We start from the raw sequence: 19,143 nt of genomic DNA, 5'->3' as shown, positions 1-19,143 counted from the left end.
TAAATGTATTGTTGCGATATAAAAGCTACAAATTAGGCGGTGCCTGAATTTTGAAAACTGGAATCAATAGCCCTTAATAGTAGTTATCGAACACAACAACTGTCATTTTCGAAATATTAAGGGAATATGAGGTACCCCATAAGAAGTAAAATTTGCGTAAATTTCTTGATGCGATATAAAAGCTACAAATTAGGCGGTGCCTGAATTTTGAAAACTGGAATCAATAGCCCTTAATAATAGTGAAGTGTAGATTTCCACACCACCGTTGAGGTACTACACACGGCGCGTTGCCAATTATTTTACATGGCTGGCTCCCCAATAGGCATAGACCATTAATTTTTGTATATCTACTTACTATTTACATCTATATAACTACTTCCAATTATTTTACATGGCTGGCTCCCCAATAGGCATAGACCATTAATTTTTGTATATCTACTTACTATTTACATCTATATAACTACTTCTAGTACTACTGAGTGACTATTTTATTGATGTAATGCCATGTCACTGAATTTTCATTAAGCCATTTTGTATATGCATGATAATTTTGTCAAAACTACCTTTTATTTAAAAATATTGTATTGTTAACTCATACATATATTTTGAAAATACTAATAATTATAAGACTACAAAAACTACTAATGGCTTTTTCGGCATTTTAATTAACATTTGTTTAGTATTTAGTTAAAATATTATTTGTACATATTTTGCATACTTTAAACTGAGTATTGTATATATTTTTAATATAATCCTTACAAACTGTGTAATTACATTGAGAACATTTAGTTTTGTTTCTTTTGGAATTCCCGCAATGACAACAAAATTTTGTACTATCGTCAGCGTATTTAATTATTTTAGATTTTATTTCATTTCTGAAAACGTCTAGAGGACGTAAATCTTCCAGTGATTGACCTTTTAAAAAGTTAATCATATATAAAATTACAAAAATCCCACAGCTTACACCATCTGTTTGCATACTTCTTTTAAGAACTTGTTTAAATTTCCAAGATTTATCCTTACAAGCATCCGAAATGAATTTATTATAATGATATTCACCAGTATTATCTATGAAAATAAATTCTTGTAATGCTAGATTTAAAATACAAAGATTGAAATGATTATTTTTTAAAATGGGTATAATATATTGAGGTTTATACAATGCTAGTCTGTTTACCTTTTTGTAGCAGATTTCGTTTATCTGGCATGGCATACTTAATACATTTTTAAAATTTTCCTTAATTACACCCAAAATTGCACAATCTAAAATAAAATTAGTTAATTGATGTCCATTTCTTAAACTTTGCCAATCCTGAAGGTCGAGTAAATTATAAAAACCAATTTCTAATTGATTAAGGGATGGATAAGTTTTATTGAATAATTGATTATACCTGAAAAGAAAATATTTAATTTCGAATTTATTACTGATTTTTATATCTTTTTCTGGCATAGCTTCACAATAGGTGTGTTCTTTATCAATTCGAGGAACTGGAGATAATTCATTTAAATCAATTGTTATTATATCTTGGACGTTTTCCGATTTTACTAAAAATTTTCTAGTTATTTTGGCATTTGCCAATTGTATTGGGTTTATTTCTTTTTGTTTTTTTGCATTTTTTTTTGCCCAGTCTTCCTGCGGATTCAATTCTTTTGAGGTTATTTTTAAACGTTTTCTCATATTTGGTTGTCCCCATTTCTCTTCTGGTACTATGAACTCAATTGGTTTGGGATAACTATGTTCTTTAGAGACACGAACAAGTTTTTTGTTTTCTTCCGTTTTATTTTTAAGTGTTGCATCATTATTTTCAATTTCGTTGAACATGTTATAGTGATATCGGATTTCTTTTAAAGTGGCGATATTATCGGTTCTGTCTGTTATTATAAATTCACCAGGGCGGACAGAGTCATCATCCAATAGTATATTTTTTTGTAAAAAGAAGCTAAACTCCACAGGAGCGTTGCTCACATGGTCTCCAGATGGATCTATTAATATTCCCATCACATTTGTCCAGATTGGTATAAATGGACAATATTTATTTAAAATAAAGAGACATATATTTTCATTATTATATTCGTTGATTTCACCCTTTATTGATGTTTCATTTATATCCATAATAACATCATTAAATATGTTTAAGAACATTTTTTTAAAGGGACTTCTGGAAGCAATTGATTCCAAATTACTTTCATCTTCATCTTCGATAATGTTTTCATTTACATATTCATCATCGTTACTTTCTATTATATTTTTTCGTAAAATATTGAAACTTTCATAATTTTTTCTTATAATTTTTTCTTGTATACAGAAGGACAACGAATATATGTTTGAACCAAAACTTGCAATCCTGAATAGTATTCAGATCAAATGACGAAGTATATTATTCTTTCCAAGGTTATTATTAAGATCCTTGCACATTATATGTATATAATGGGCTTTGCACCACTGTATTACAACCTTTGGCTTTGAATTTTTATTTCCACCTTTGTTGTGAGGTACCCCATATTCCCTTAATATTTCGAAAATGACAGTTGTTGTGTTCGATAGGTATTAGTAAGGGCTATTGATTCCAGTTTTCAAAATTCAGGCACCGCCTAATTTGTAGCTTTTATATCGCATCAAGAAATTTACGCAAATTTTACTTCTTATGGGGTACCTCATATTCCCTTAATATTTCGAAAATGACAGTTACTGATTTCGATAACTACTATTAAGGGCTATTGATTCCAGTTTTCAAAATTCAGGCACCGCCTAATTTGTAGCTTTTATATCGCAACAATACATTTACGCAATTTTGATCATTTTCAAAGTTTGTTGTGAGGTACCCCATATTCCCTTAATATTTCGAAAATGACAGTTTTTGTGTTCGATAGGTATTATTAAGGGCTATTGATTCCAGTTTTCAAAATTCAGGCACCGCCTAATTTGTAGCTTTTATATCGCATCAAGGAATTTACGCAAATTTTACTTCTTATGGGGTACCTCATATTCCTTTAATATTTCGAAAATGACAGTTGTTGTGTTCGATAGGTATTATTAAGGGCTATTGATTCCAGTTTTCAAAATTCAGGCACCGCCTAATTTGTAGCTTTTATATCGCAACAATACATTTACGCAAATTTTACTTCTTATGGGGTACCCCATATTCCCTTAATATTTCGAAAATGACAGTTACTGATTTCGATAACCACTATTAAGGGCTATTGATTCCAGTTTTCAAAATTCAGGCACCTCCTAATTTGTAGCTTTTATATCGCAACAATACATTTACGCAAATTTTACTTCTTATGGGGTACCCCATATTCCCTTAATATTTCGAAAATGACAGTTACTGATTTCGATAACTACTATTAAGGGCTATTGATTCCAGTTTTCAAAATTCAGGCACCGCCTAATTTGTAGCTTTTATATCGCAACAATACATTTACGCAAGTTTGATCATTTTCAAAGTTTGTTGTGAGGTACCCCATATTCCCTTAATATTTCGAAAATGACAGTTTTTGTGTTCGATAGGTATTATTAAGGGCTATTGATTCCAGTTTTCAAAATTCAGGCACCGCCTAATTTGTAGCTTTTATATCGCATCAAGGAATTTACGCAAATTTTACTTCTTATGGGGTACCTCATATTCCTTTAATATTTCGAAAATGACAGTTGTTGTGTTCGATAGGTATTATTAAGGGCTATTGATTCCAGTTTTCAAAATTCAGGCACCGCCTAATTTGTAGCTTTCATATCGCAACAATAAATTTACGCAAATTTTACTTCTTATGGGGTACCTCATATTCCCTTAATATTTCGAAAATGACAGTTACTGATTTTGATAGCTACTATTAAGGGCTATTGATTCCAGTTTTCAAAATTCAGGCACCGCCTAATTTGTAGCTTTTATATCGCAACAATAAATTTACGCAAATTTTACTTCTTATGGGGTACCTCATATTCCTTTAATATTTCGAAAATGACAGTTGTTGTTGTCGATAGGTATTATTAAGGGCTATTGATTCCAGTTTTCAAAATTCAGGCACCGCCTAATTTGTAGCTTTCATATCGCAACAATAAATTTACGCAAATTTTACTTCTTATGGGGTACCTCATATTCCCTTAATATTTCGAAAATGGCAGTTACTGATTTTGATAGCTACTATTAAGGGCTATTGATTCCAGTTTTCAAAATTCAGGCACCGCCTAATTTGTAGCTTTTATATCGCAACAATAAATTTACGCAAATTTTACTTCTTATGGGGTACCTCATATTCCCTTAATATTTCGAAAATGACAGTTACTGATTTCGATAACTACTATTTAGGTCTATTGATTCCAGTTTTCAAAATTCAGGCACCGCCTAATTTGTAGCTTTTATATCGCAACAAGTAATTTACGCAAATTTTACTTCTTATGGGGTACCTCATATTCCCTTAATATTTCGAAAATGACAGTTGGTGTGTTCGATAGGTATTATTAAGGGCTATTGATTCCAGTTTTCAAAATTCAGGCACCTCCTAATTTGTAGCTTTTATATCGCAACAATACATTTACGCAAATTTTACTTCTTATGGGGTACCTCATATTCCCTTAATATTTCGAAAATGACAGTTTTTGTGTTCGATAGGTATTATTAAGGGCTATTGATTCCAGTTTTCAAAATTCAGGCACCGCCTAATTTGTAGCTTTTATATCGCATCAAGGAATTTACGCAAATTTTACTTCTTATGGGGTACCCCATATTCCCTTAATATTTCGAAAATGACAGTTACTGATTTCGATAACTACTATTAAGGGCTATTGATTCCAGTTTTCAAAATTCAGGCACCGCCTAATTTGTAGCTTTTATATCGCAACAAGTAATTTTCGCAAATTTTACTTCTTATGGGGTATTTCTTATTTCGTTAATTTTTCGAAAATGACAGTTACTGATTTCGATAGCTATTATTAAGGGCTATTGATTCCACTTTTCAAATTTCAGGTACCGCTCGATTTGTAGCTTTTATATCGCAACAAGAAATTTACGCAATTTTGATCATTTTCAAAGTTTGTTGTGAGGTACCCCATATTCCTTTAATATTTAGAAAATGACAGTTGTTGTATTCTATAGCTATTATTATGGGCTATTGATTACAGTTTTTAAATTTTATACACTGGCCGATTTTTAGATTTTAAAGGACCAAAAGTTAAAAACACTATATAAAATATTGATTTTTTTTATTGTTAAATATTTCATTAATTAATTAAAGATCGAAAGTGACTAACAATAAATTAGGGTCCTGAGGTATTGTACTATTCATTGTCGTTAAAAAAAATAAATTTCGTCTATAACTATCGTGTTGGTAAAGCCTCAAACGTACCCATATATTTGTTATTTTTTATTTACATTTATTGTTATGTTTTTACACGCACGTGCTAACAATAAAAAAAAAAGTTGTTTACCATGCGGTTGATTTACAAAAACATGAAAAAGTATTGTTAAAAATCTTGTTTTGTTCACGGCGATTTAAAAAGTAACTTCTCATTTTCATGAAATCGATCTATTTACACCAAAGTTTTCTATACTACATATTCTTTGGCTGAGAAAAACATGTTGGCATACTTTCCCTTTCAATATTGAAATGGTAACACTCAACACATGTTCAAAACAACGCACACAGTTGCTTAAAAGGTATGTTCTGACACTACGTTTTTCATCAATTATGTCCACAGACGGACATGCGAAGAAAAAATTTTGCGAACTGTGACAGAAAAGAAACTACATATTTTCAGCTAGTATATTTTAACATAATTTTTATCAATATAACTTTAAATATAAAACAATTAATAGTTAAATTTAGCAGCAACAACAATGCAGGTATGTTTATTTTACCAGCGAATGTGTATGCTTTAAAAATCCTTTGTATAATAAAGGAAATGTCGTGAAAGGAATACTCCGCCACGCAAGCTGATTTTTTTTTGTACATGAAAAAAACTCTGGATAAGAGATGACTAATAATAAACTCAAATATGTTTTCCTCTTTAAATTTACAGTACTACACGCTGGCGATTGCCATCCTGCTGGCGTTGGGTAAGTGAAAAGTTTTATTGTTTTAGAACGAAGATTAATGATGTGTGTGATTTTAGTGTGTGGGACTCATTGCTTTTATGTACCCGGAGTGGCGCCGGTAGAATTTGTCAAAGGACAGAAAATAGATGTTAAGGCCGTAAAAATGACAAGCAGTCGTACTCAACTACCTTATCAGTACTATTCACTGCAATTTTGTTTGCCCAAAAATGGCACTTTAATCTACAAATCTGAAAACCTCGGTGAGGTCTTGAGGGGCGATCGTATTGTTAATACCCCCTATGAAGTACAAATGGCGGTTAATATCAATTGTAAATTGCTGTGCAACAAAAAGGACAATACCCCGTTGAATTGGGAGCAGCCGCAATCGGCCATGGTGGCCGAACGTATAAAACATGAGTATTTTGTGCATTTATTGGTAGATAACTTGCCGGTGGCAACGCGCATTGTCAATCTTAATAATCCCAATGAAGTGACGTATGAACATGGTTATCGGTTGGGTCAAGTTGATGGTGATAATGTGTATATAAACAATCATTTGAAATTCATTTTATCATATCACATGCACACAAAGTAAGTGGAGTTGATTCTGTGTTTTTCTGTTTAAAATATTTATAAATTTGTATTGTTTGTTTAGAGATAAATATCGTGTAGTGGGCTTTGAAGTAGAAACAGCTTCGGTTAATTACAAAGATATTAAATTTGAGGGAGACAATTGCAATTTCCCCGATAATGCCCGCCCTCAACTGGTTAATGCCAATTCAAATACTCAGCTGTACTTTACGTATTCCGTAGAATGGAAGGAGTCCAAAGTGAGTTGGGCCTCACGTTGGGACATCTATTTGGGCATGAAAGATGTACAAATACATTGGTTTAGTATCATCAATTCGTTGGTAGTGGTTTTCTTCTTATCGGGTAAGATTATTAAGCTGGTTTTAGTATTTTATTTATTAACTTTATTTTTTTTTAGGAATTTTAACTATGATTATGATACGAACTCTGCGTCGTGACATTGCTCGTTATAATACCGATGATAATATTGAAGATACTTTGGAAGAGACTGGTTGGAAATTGGTACATGGTGATGTATTCCGTCCACCAAAAAATACCCGCTTCTTTTCAGCTGTTATTGGCAGTGGCATACAAATATTTTTTATGGCTTTAATAACAATATGTAAGCAACTTGAATTGTCATATATGTATTTTGTTATAAAATCCTTTATTCCATTTTAGTCTTTGCAATGTTGGGCATGTTGTCACCTTCATCTCGTGGTGCTCTCATGACTTCTGGCATTTTTATGTATGTATTTATGGGCATCATTGCTGGTTACTTTGCCGCTCGTCTGTATAAAACCATGAAAGGACGTGAATGGAAAAAATCTGCATTTTTAACAGCAACTTTGTATCCCAGCATTGTTTTTGGGTGAGTAAAATTAAATCAAAATTCAGGCAATCAATAATTGATTTTTATTTGCAGAACTGGCTTTTTCTTGAACTTCTTTATATGGGACAAAGAATCAAGTGGTGCTGTGCCTTTTAAGACCATGATCTCATTAATTTTATTATGGTTTGGCATTTCAGTGCCTTTAGTTTATTTGGGCTACTATTTTGGTTATCGCAAGCAGCCATATCAGCATCCTGTACGCACAAATATGATACCAAGACAAGTACCAACACAGCATTGGTATATGAATGCAATTCTAAGGTAAGAAGCTCATAGTTTTAAGGAATTATTTCGAAGTTAACTAAATATTTTTTGGTTTTATTTTTCTTATTGCAGTACTCTAATGGCTGGTATTTTACCATTTGGTGCTGTATTTATAGAACTATTTTTTGTTTTCACTGCCATTTGGCAGAATCAATTTTACTACTTATTTGGTTTTCTATTTTTGGTATTTTGTATACTGGTAGTGAGCTGTGCCCAAATTTCCATAGTCATGACATACTTTCAATTGTGTGGCGAGGTAAGTTTGATTGATTTAGGTGCCCGATTTGGTGACATAAGACTGAACAACTGTTATACACATATTTTCCTATAGAAAAACTGTTATACAGAACTTTTTAATAGAAATACACAATTTTTATAGAAAAACTGTTATATACAATTTTCTCAATAGAAAAAAATCTTGTATAGCAGTTTTTTTTTTAGACTAACGTACAGTTACTATAAAAAAACTGTTGTACACATGTTTTTCTACAGAACAAAGTGTTATACACAATTGTTTCTGTAGAAAAAATAGTTATACACATTTTTTTTCTATAGATAGGACTGTTATAAACAATTTTTTTTATAGAAAAAACTGTTATACACACATTTTTCTATAGAAAAAATGTTATACAAACGTGCTTCTATAGAAAAAAAATTATTCGCAAATTGTTCTAAAGAAAATACCATTATACACAAATTTTTCTATAGAAAATAATTTTATACAAAATTGTTTCTAAGGAAAAAAAAGATATACACAGATTTTTCTATATAAAATATTGTTATACATAAATTTGTCTATAGAAAAAACGTTTATACACAAATATTTCTATAGAAAAAACTGTTATACTCACATTTGTCTATGAAAAAAATGTTATACACAAATGTTCTAAAGAAAAACGTGGTCTACACAAATTTTTCTATAGGAAAACCTGTTATACACATTTTTTTCTATAGGAAAACCTGTTATACGCAATTTTTTCTATAGTAAAACGGTTATACGAAATTTTTTTCTATAGAAAAATTGTTATTCACAGATTTTTCTATTGAAAACACTGTTATACTGTACATATATGTTATACGCAACATTTTTTAATTCCTAAAATGGCTTTTCGAACACTTAACGTTTACTATGTTGTAGTGTTGTAATATTACAGCAATTAAGAACACAAATCTCATTCGAATCTTATACAAAATTTTTTTTCTCCCAGGATTATCGTTGGTGGTGGCGTAGTTTTATAGTTTCAGGAGGTTCCGCTGTTTATGTGCTGTTTTATAGTATATTTTATTTCTTTACGAAACTTGAAATTACCGAATTTATACCCACACTATTGTACTTTGGATACACAAGTAAGTTATACAACAAAAGTTTTTCAGTGTTTTTCAAAAAGAAACCTTTATATAATATATCTCAACTATACTTTTCTCAAATATATTTGTTTACTCCCTCTAGGTCTTATGGTTTTAACATTTTGGCTCTTGACAGGCACAATTGGTTTCTTTGCCGCCTATAGTTTTATACGCAAAATCTATAGCGCTGTTAAAATTGATTGATTTCATTATTTCATTCATCATACAACCCGCCAACATCATCTAACTACTACACACTTCTTCGGTATTCTATGTAACCAAAAATTAACAACAAAAAAAATCAATCCAAATGCAATTGAATATTCATACATATATAAAATCGTGTATTTTATATCTCTTCTAAAATGTACGTTTTATCCCTTATTTTCTTTAATATTTAAACAAAAGAAATATTTTTATTATTTTTTTTTAATGATATTTTGAGTTGAGTTCTTAATTAAAACTCATTTAAATTTATACATACAACATATATTTTTAGGTAAACCAATTACTTTAATTAATTGTTTAACTATAGTTATTTTATTATTATTATTTAATATAATTTTACTATTCTAATATTTTTTCTTCCTATTCTTGCTATCCTGTTTGTTTTATTTATATAAAGAAAAAAAAAATAAGAAAATTCTCAATATTAAACTTAAGAGCTAAATTAACATTGAAATTGGCTTTTTGTCTTAGTTTGTAACACATTAATCATAGGTCATCTCTATATATGCTAAGTTAAGATGAAAAATGTAAAACAAACCAACAAAAAAGATGTATAAAAATAACAACAAATATATAAATTTGTAACATAATTGAAAGTGGTGGTTTTAATGTGTAAAAAAGATTTAATGAAAAATTCGGAAAAAATGCTTCTAAGTTATTTTAAGATCGATTAGACGGGCGGGTTACAAAAAGTTTATTTTTGATTCTATCACAAAGTCAAAGATCTAAAGTATTTCATATAACAAAACTTATATGTAATTTTATTAACTTTTCTTTTTTACAAACAGAACATAATTCAAAAGATATGTTTACAAATACATACAGTAAAAACAAATAAACTTAAAATTCAAATTCTCCTTTGCGAGGACATTTTTGACGCGTATGTCCCTCCTGGCGACACAAACCACATTTTCGGCCTTTTGGAGCGTTAGCTGCTGAAGAATCTTTTTTTATCATAAAAAAAGCAATTTAAAAATAATTACAAAAACAATAAACCAAATAACTTACTTGCTACTGGTTTAAAATTGCTGCTGGCTGATGCTGATGAACTGCTGCCCCAAGAACGTTGACTGTCATCTGCAATAGGTTTTTATACATATAAAATGTATGGTAGTTTAAAAAAATCTATAAGCTTTATAACTCATACCTTCAGGTTGATCGGCCCATTGAAAGAAACCACAAGATTTGTCACGATTAGCACAGGCATAAAATCCTCTTCCTTTGTTGGGGCCATCTTTTCGTACAGTCAAGCTATTGGCCGGTTTACTGCAATTACAATTAACCTGTTCGGCATTGTCGGGTACATCCGTGTCTCTAGAACCCCAACTACTAGTGCTATTTGCAGTATTAGCCCTACTATTACTACTAGAACCCCTAATGCTACTGCTGCTGGTGGTAGTAGTATCAAACCTAGATTGTTCAGCACTTTCGGTTTGATAGGCCCATTGAAAGAAACCGCAGGATTTGTCACGATTTGCACAAGCATAAAAATCTCGTCCCTTATTAGGACCTTCTTTTCGCACGGTTAAGCTACTGGCAGGTTTATTGCAATTACAATTAATTTGTTCATTATTATCTGGTATGTCCGCATCTCTAGAGCCCCAATTATTGCTAGTACTAGCAGTGCTTGGCCTACTACTGCCACTAGAACCCCAATTGCTGGTGCTAGCGTTGGTAGTGTCAGCTTCCCTATCCCTGCTAGAGCTGGTAGTGTTTGCCCTACTATTAGTACTAGAACCCCAATTGCTGGTGTGGTTGAAAGTGTTAGTATCAGCTCTGCTTTGTGTATTAGTTTGCTGGTTTTGTTCAATTTCATCTGACCACTGGAAAAACTTACAAGGATTACTCTTAGAACATACAAAAAACATTCTACCCTTATTAGGGCCATCCTTTTTAACCGATAACCTGAAAGACACACACACACAAAATATATTTCAAGAAACCCCATACAAATTATTTTCATACTCTTTAGCTGGCTGATGGCATCCTGTGCATTTAACATCAACGTTAGTTTCTTCTATATTCATGCGACTAGTTGAACCCCAGGAAAAATTATCTTCACTTGTTGTTGCTGAATTTTGTAATTTTGGTTTTTTAGCAGCTGGTCCAGTTTCAGAAAGTCTAGCATTTTTGGCAGCACTACCCCATACATAGGCATCTTCATCAGGGTCATTTTCATCCTGCAGCCACTCGCTAAAACTCGTATCTATAAGTGCATTGCCTCTAGTCGAAGCGGACGATAACGTTGTTGGGTTATTTAATGTACGAGTATTCTGTTCATTGGAGTTTTTATTTCCAGAACCCCATTGAAAATCAGCAAATAAATCATCATCGTCATCATTAAATGCAGCTGCTAAATCATCGCTTAATACGGTTTCTTGTCGTGTTTGCGATGTTGTTGTTGTTGTCGTAGTAGTTGGAATCGCTCGGCTGGACGGTATATTAGCTTCGGCCGATAGTAAAAGATCATCGAATCCATCATTACTATCGAAAAAGGCATCAATTGGCATGTCTTGCAATTCGGAGGCGGCAATTTCGTCGGCAGTTTGTTGAGGAGCTAGAAGAGAGGTAAATCTCAGCAATCATACATTTAGTATTGTGGACAGATCGGTTTGTGCCAGCCACAGCTTCAAAGTATTAACAAAATATTAAGTAGAAACCCACCATTTTCACCCTAATTGTTGTTTGTAAAATTTGAATTTCTTAAATTTTTTAAGAATATTTAAATTATAATTATTTTTTTTAGTAAATTACCTAAACTTCTGCCTATGTTATCGTACCCAATACTGGTTTATTGATATATATTAGATTAGAAGGGGTGTAAATTACTTAAACTTCTGCCAATTTGATAGTACCCAATATGAATCCTAACGCAGTACTTGGTCTAAGTAGAGTTGACAGGACTGGTAAATATATGCGAGAACTGGAGTAACAGGTTGAAGCGTAGAATCTTCATTGCGATCAAATATATTCTGTACATACCTCTGCATGTCTCGGGGTAATCTACAACTATTTGAAGTCGAATTTTCTATGACTCCCAGACATTCCCTGACCGGTGGAACCTTTAATTCTGATTATCAATCAACGAATACGATAAAACTTCTGCACATATCAGAGAGAACTTTTGCTTTAATATGACGCTTTGTTCCCTGATCGGTAGAACCTATTTTTTCTTATGAAGTGTTAGAACGTTTTTTGAAGGCAGCCAGTGACGTTGCGTAAGGCTGCATTTTGACTGCTTTGAATATTTCTCTACTGGTTATCAACATGCTTAATTGACCACTGAACAATCAATCGTTTTGTAAATAGCTTACGAGGTTTATAAATCCATATTTCAATTGGTGCTGGCGAAGACTTTGTTTATATTTCCCATGTTGCGTCAATATGACGTTGTGTTCCTTGAATATGGTGTTCGGCTGTTATTTGAAGACATCCTGTGACGGTCCTTAAGGCTGCATGTTGATAGCTTTGAATATTTCTCCACTGGGTATCACTCAACGAAGGTGACAACACTGGAGCAGCGTAGTTGACCACTGACCGACCAATCGTCTTGTATGTAGCTAGCAAGGTTTCTTTATCCATATACCAAGTACTGTCGGCAGGACCTTGGTCCAATTTCGCAATTTGTTCGTCATTGAAGTGTCATGTGCAGAGAAGGTAAAAAGGTTATCAAAAGTGATACCCAAGATCTTCGACCATGTCTAAATTGAATTTTACCTCCGTCGTCCAGGTGGTGAAGAGTGTTGAGTTCGTTGGTGATAACTGCAGGTTACGTGCAGTAAAAACATTTTGTATTTCGTTGAGATAACCATTCACCCTACCCCAAAGGTCATCAACGTTGTGGCCTCTCACCTCTAAACTCCAAGGACGACTGCCTGTCACTCAGATAAATCACTATTCAACTCTTCGTTTTGTTGGACATTGTAGTATGCAGGATCGTGGAAAAGTCTGGCGTGACTAACAGTTCAAGTGCAACTAGGATAGACCGTTCACAAGGCCTCTGCTGATTTAAGCCCTGTGCGATCCGAGTGACTATGACAGAAAATGCTGTCGATCGTACGGAATCCATGCTGGCGAGGAGCTGCTGGTAGTTGACTTCTCAACTGTGGGAGGAGAATAACTTCGAGTGTCTTCGTTACGGGTGACAGGAGAGAAATAGATTGCGAATTCCCCGGGTTTTAATGACGGGATAACTTGGCCCATTTTCCATTTCGTTGTCATCGTTTGTGAAAAATTAAGGTTACGTACAGATAAAATGTATACTAGATGCGGTATTAAAAGTCATTAAACCTGTTGTTTCGTCTTCGCGAAAGGCAGAGTCTTTCTGGGTCGCTCTGTTTAACAGTTTTGACAAGTAAGATCACTCGACAAATTTCCCATGCATCGGGCATGTGAAATTCCTGTTCTTGTTTACACCAACCATCTGTCTTTTAATTTGGATCAACCCTGGTTGAGACCTTATAAACTCATCGATACTGGTGGAGTACCATTTATAAGTCGACATATGAACTGGTGGAGTACCATTATCACTCTTGTTTTTAATGAAGATATCCGAATAGGGACTTACTGGAATCGAAGTGGGATAACCCGCAATTGTGAGAATACCAAAAAATATCCATAGATTTCTTTGTTCTCAGTTGACAGCTGACAAAATATGAAATAACCGTACAATTTTCAGCAAAAGAAAAAAAAATCGATTTCTGTGTAACTGTCCTAGACTACAGGTTCTCAGGCAAAAATGGCTAGAGGAAAGTTTCCATGATGAACTGGGGTATATAACTCAATATTATCTAGGGAATATATTAGGACTTATCAGGGGAATAGGCCGGCTCTTTTTAGGTAACGGGACTATGTGATTCCCATTCTATTTTTATATTCTGTGCTTCTTCTTTCTTATCTTTCTTTCGACTGGGGTTTTCACTTTAATTATTTTTATGGCACCTGACGACTTCTTTCTTTTTCTCTCCAATTTCATTTCATCTCTTCACTTTAAGTTCACACCGTGTTATATTTATTTAGGGTATCAGAATGGATCCTATGGGTCTCCGATTGGAAGTGTACTTCTATAATAAACACCTCTTAAAATCAATCTATCTACATACATTTTACATTTGAAAAATGTCTCTTTCGAAACGAATTCTGCATGTTTTTCATATTTAACAACAAAATTATTAGTTTTTTGGTTTAATTTAGCATTAAAAATTTCCAGGGAATTAAAAGTTTTTTATTTCTTCCCGGGAAATTAGGAAATCTAGTTTGGCTGTACTCTTCCTTTAAATGTGTTTTCCACTACAATACTTTGTATTAATACAAATCAAAATTTCAAAAATGTATATTAACAAACAGTTAAATTATAACTGGCCGTTACAGATAGTTTCTTATTCTTTTCAATTATGTCCCGTGTTATGAGACATTCAATCTTGTGAACATAATGCTTGATAAATGGTCAATATGGATATAAAAATGTTTGTATATGCAATATTACAAACCTTCTTTAAAAATAAGTTTTAAACTTACCTGCTGTAAAATAAGAACGTATACTTGAGCTTACAGTCTTTTTATTTTGATTTGTACTTGTAGTAGCTGCTTTTGTGGAAGGTTTACGTGTTTTCTTTGCTTTAGTTTCCGTTTCTCCGCCAGTATCATTTGATTTCTTTGTTTTAGTTGCCGTACTCTTGGGTCTATTGCTGCCCGTATTGTTGGTAGCGCCAGCCGCTGGCTGTGTTATACCATAATTAATGGGTATGGATGAAATGTCGGCGACAATGGCACCAACCCTCTTAACACTGTCCAGATTTATATTGAATATATTACGAAATTGTTCATCACAGCGCAGACAGATTTTATACCAACCGGAGGGAGCATTAAACATGGCCTTGTGATAGGGATTTGAGAATTTAAATTTTATCAATTTCATCTCCGTACCACATCTATTGCAGGTTTCATCTAAAACATTGGGCTCTTTACATTCATCCGGCCACCAAATGCAATTTTTGCAATCGGGGAAATTTAGACAACCTATAAGAAACCCGGTTTGATTCTTTTTGGATTTTAAAGCCATTGGGGCTATTGAACATTTGGGGCATTTGAATAGTTCCTGCAAACGATTCTGATTTTCTGCAGCACCATGGCGGCCATTTGAAGTGTTATTAGTGCTATTAGAGGAGTTGTTTTGCTGGGCTGGTGTCTCTATTATACGTTGGGACATTTTTTCATCCAAAGAGCTAATTTTATCCATAATTTGGCTGTATGCTTCTTTATATTTTAAAATTTGTTCACGCAATACGGACTTGGGCTCCTTTTCACCCAAACAAATTCTTTTTAGATCTTGCTCGAATTCAGCTCTTAACTTGGGCTTAGCCAAGGTCAATTCCATAGCATCGTAACCCTCGTATAGGCCCATGCCTATAACACCTGGCACTAGGCCGCCCTTGTCCACCACACCTATATAGCCTCTTTCTTTAATGGTGTTAATGTGTTCCGCATGAGTAGCATCTGTACCAATACCATGTTTTTCCATGAGTCCTATTAAATCAGCTTCGGTTAATAATGGCGGTGCGGTGGTATTTCCTTCAGGCATTGTTATTTCTGTCGGTTCAAATCGTTGGCCCTGTTCGTATTTATGAATTTGTTTGGCATTCCATTTATCGTAGATATAAACGTCTAGGTAGTTGCGTTCATAAATCACCAAACCCGTAGCGGAGAATTTTTCGCCTTCGATTGTTATTGTCACAATTGTCTCGGAGCCAACTGCATCTTTGCTAACGCAGGCCAAGAAATGACGACAAATTAATTCATAAACACGACCCTCGTTGCCATCTAAATCTGGGAATAAAAGTTTAAACAATTATGTTGGTATCAAATATAAAAAAATAAAACAAGTAAAAGTGCTATTCGGGTGTGCCGAATATCATATACTCTTCACCGATTGAAAATAATTTGTTGGGTGAAAATTAGATTTGACACACTTACTAGGCACCATTTTGGTGGGATGTATCGGAGGATGCGCCTGATCGGATTTATTGCCATTTCTAGGATTTGGACCCCATTCGGCCACACGTTGAGCAAATGAACCCCAAACTCCATGACCCGTGTGTTGTTCAACAAGGGATCTACAAAGTTTAAGCAATTTTTGAAACATTCTCTCAAAATTCTTATTACATACTTTAAATCAATTTCCTTAGAAAACATATTTGTTTCCGTGCGCGGATAGCTTATAATACCCTTGGTATACAATTTTTCGGCTATAGTCATAACTTCTTTGGCGGATAATTTCAATTTGCGTGAACCTAACTTTTCCAATTCCACCGTGTCCAAAGGTGTGGGCCGCCATTTGCTTTTAGGCTTCACCGTAACACTTTCCACGTTGGCTATGGGATTTGCTATAACAAGAAGATAATAGTCTTCACAGGCTTGTTTGTCGAAGAGTCGATTGCGAGCCCAAAGAAATTCAACCGTTAAATCCTCAATAGTATGAATAACTAAAAAATTAAGACGGGAATTCATCAAGTGACAAGAAGATTTTGATCACATTAAAACTTACCTTTAATCTTCCAAAACGGCTCCGAAACAAATGCTTCAATTTCCTTGTAGCGTTCTGCAACAAAACCCAATGTGGGTATTTGGCAACTGCCATAGGAAATCAATTTATTGGAAATTTTCTCTGGAAATAATCTTTGTAAACGCATCGTTTGTAAACGCGTTATAGCTGCACCAGTCCTTAAATCCAATTCCGAACGCACATCTACGGCATCACTTTGTCGTTTATCCGGCTGTGTTAGATTAAGTAAGGCTCTTTTAACCGACGTCCCAGTAATTTCTGAGAAAATCGCTCTATATACTGGTATATTAGGTTTTATGGCACGGCATACATCTATAATCTCAAAGCCAATATTCTCGCCTTCACGATCACAATCTGTCCATACAATTAAACCTTGACAACTGCGTACTTCACGTTCCAGAGTGCGCTTAATTGCTGCAAAATTTTCACTACAAGCTTTGCGTACGGGTGCATCGAACAGACTCTGAGGATCGACATTATTCCAATTACGATAAGAGCTCAGAAATTCGAATGTCAACAAATGACCAGACACCGAGGTCATGACCATTTTACTTTTTTTACCCAGCACTGTTGCTTCAAATTCATAAATTTTGTTATACACCGAGAGGCCTTCACGCTAATGAAATATTAATACTTTCGTTAAATTACTAATTCCAATATCAGTTTGTAATTGCAAACTTACTCTTCTAGCCGTTCCATTGGACAATTGACCAGCAATTGTCTTAGCAGCATCGTTTTTCTCCGCCACATTTAGGTATTTCATTTCAATGTTAATTTCCTTTTTAGCAAAGTGTCTTTTTGGCAAATAGAAATTGCAGCATTTTAATATCTTAAGCATTTATATTTACACAGGATTATAGCGCTAATTTTGCACAAAATTTAAAATATTTCCGCCAAACAAATATTTTTTTTTAGCTTACTTTCAGAGTTCTGCGCCGAACGTCTGTAAAACAGCTGAGTCTAGCCGCCGATCAATTTTAAAATCCAACGACTTTAAAAATAGTTTATCTTAAGTCGGTTTGAAAAAAACTAAAAACTGCAATAAATTTGTACTTTTGATATAACTTTTTTATTTCATAATTAGTTTTAGCCGACTGACAGAATTTGGTAACAAGAAGAAAAACATAAATCAAGTCTTATTGTTTAGCCCTCATGCCTCATGTTTCTCTACAGCGTTTGACAACAAAAATAGACGTTGAAAAACTGCGGCGTCAAAATCATCGTCTGAACTGGGTGATGCTCTATAAAAAAAATGCTGCCACATGTTTTGTTATAATCCCCAGTTATCCTTAAAATTATCTAATCTTTTCCTACCGAAAATTTATTATTCAAAAAAAATTTTATTATAAATTTTTTTTTTTTTTTTTTTTTTTAAATTTTGGCATTAAAAATTTTGAAATGAAAATTAAAGATTTTTTTTTTTAAATTTTATATACTTAAAACGTTATACTTTGCTTAAAACTATTTCGTCCCCTCAATAAAACAATAGTGTATAAGCATATTCACCATTATTTTTGTATTGCATAATATAGATTTTAATTAAGATTTAAGAATTATGCTAGCCTGTAAGAAATTGTAATTTCATTGGCGAATTAAATAAATAAAAAATAAGAATCTACATAACTGATTCTATATGTAGTCAAAATTTGGTGAAATTCTACTTCCACAAAGTGGTTCAAAAGATCAATTGAAATATTACTTTTGTTCTAGATGTCTACTAACACTAAACATTTTAAACTCAATTATTTCGAAATGGCAAAAAAAAAATGATGTTTTATTAAGGGGACGATTTATAATTTTTATTTTAAATTATAATTTGGTGAAGGATATACAAGATTCGGGATATAGAATATAGCTATCTTACTTGTTTCACTTGTTTTTGTTATTTTTTATTAAAAATATTTATAATTGTTTTTTTCTTTTATCAGCTGACTCAAATTTGAAATTTTATGACATACGACCCTAATTATATATCAATGTGCAGGAGAAATCGTGACTTCTTTTCAAAAATGTATACAATTTTTAAGAATTAAATAGACTTTTTTCAAAAATATTGTAATAAAAAATAGTAGCTGATTTTTTTAAATGTGAATATCTCGTTAACTATAAGAGATAAAATATAGTTGTAGCAATGTTTTTTGTAGCTCTCTTCTTGTAGATGCTACATATTTAAAAAGCTTTCAAATCGGATCGAGAACAAAAATTTGGCATCATTTTTAATTTTTCATATAACCGATTTTGGGGCTTGA

The 19,143-nt window shown here is 33.0% G+C and overlaps 2 protein-coding genes across 2 annotated transcripts; one reads left to right on the top strand and one right to left on the bottom strand.

Annotated features, from left to right (window-relative positions):
* The first annotated feature begins 5,684 nt into the window (after positions 1-5,684).
* On the top strand, positions 5,685-9,701 carry TM9SF4 (transmembrane 9 superfamily protein member 4). The gene is made up of 10 exons (XM_065499814.1): positions 5,685-5,840; positions 6,017-6,053; positions 6,110-6,623; positions 6,688-6,965; positions 7,021-7,224; positions 7,284-7,473; positions 7,528-7,755; positions 7,831-8,014; positions 8,967-9,105; positions 9,209-9,701. The coding sequence occupies exons 1-10, from the start codon at positions 5,835-5,837 to the stop codon at positions 9,307-9,309; spliced, it is 1,881 nt and encodes a 626-aa protein (XP_065355886.1). The 5' UTR covers positions 5,685-5,834; the 3' UTR covers positions 9,310-9,701.
* Positions 9,702-10,066: 365 nt separating this feature from the next.
* Positions 10,067-17,870, bottom strand: Top3alpha (topoisomerase 3-alpha). Its single transcript, XM_065499858.1, has 9 exons — positions 17,577-17,870; positions 16,877-17,510; positions 16,499-16,814; positions 16,306-16,445; positions 14,851-16,158; positions 11,299-11,890; positions 10,481-11,238; positions 10,342-10,410; positions 10,067-10,277 (listed from the first exon to the last, which is right to left on the bottom strand). Exons 1-9 carry the CDS (start codon positions 17,730-17,732, stop codon positions 10,174-10,176), a joined length of 4,077 nt encoding a protein of 1,358 aa, XP_065355930.1. The 5' UTR covers positions 17,733-17,870; the 3' UTR covers positions 10,067-10,173.
* Positions 17,871-19,143: the final 1,273 nt, after the last annotated feature.

The sequence above is a fragment of the Calliphora vicina genome, chromosome 2, assembly GCF_958450345.1.
Source record: "Calliphora vicina chromosome 2, idCalVici1.1, whole genome shotgun sequence".
Lineage (NCBI taxonomy): Eukaryota > Metazoa > Arthropoda > Insecta > Diptera > Calliphoridae > Calliphora > Calliphora vicina.
The sequence above is the reverse complement of the archived record's forward strand: the minus strand, read 5'-3'. Positions and strand labels throughout refer to the sequence as shown.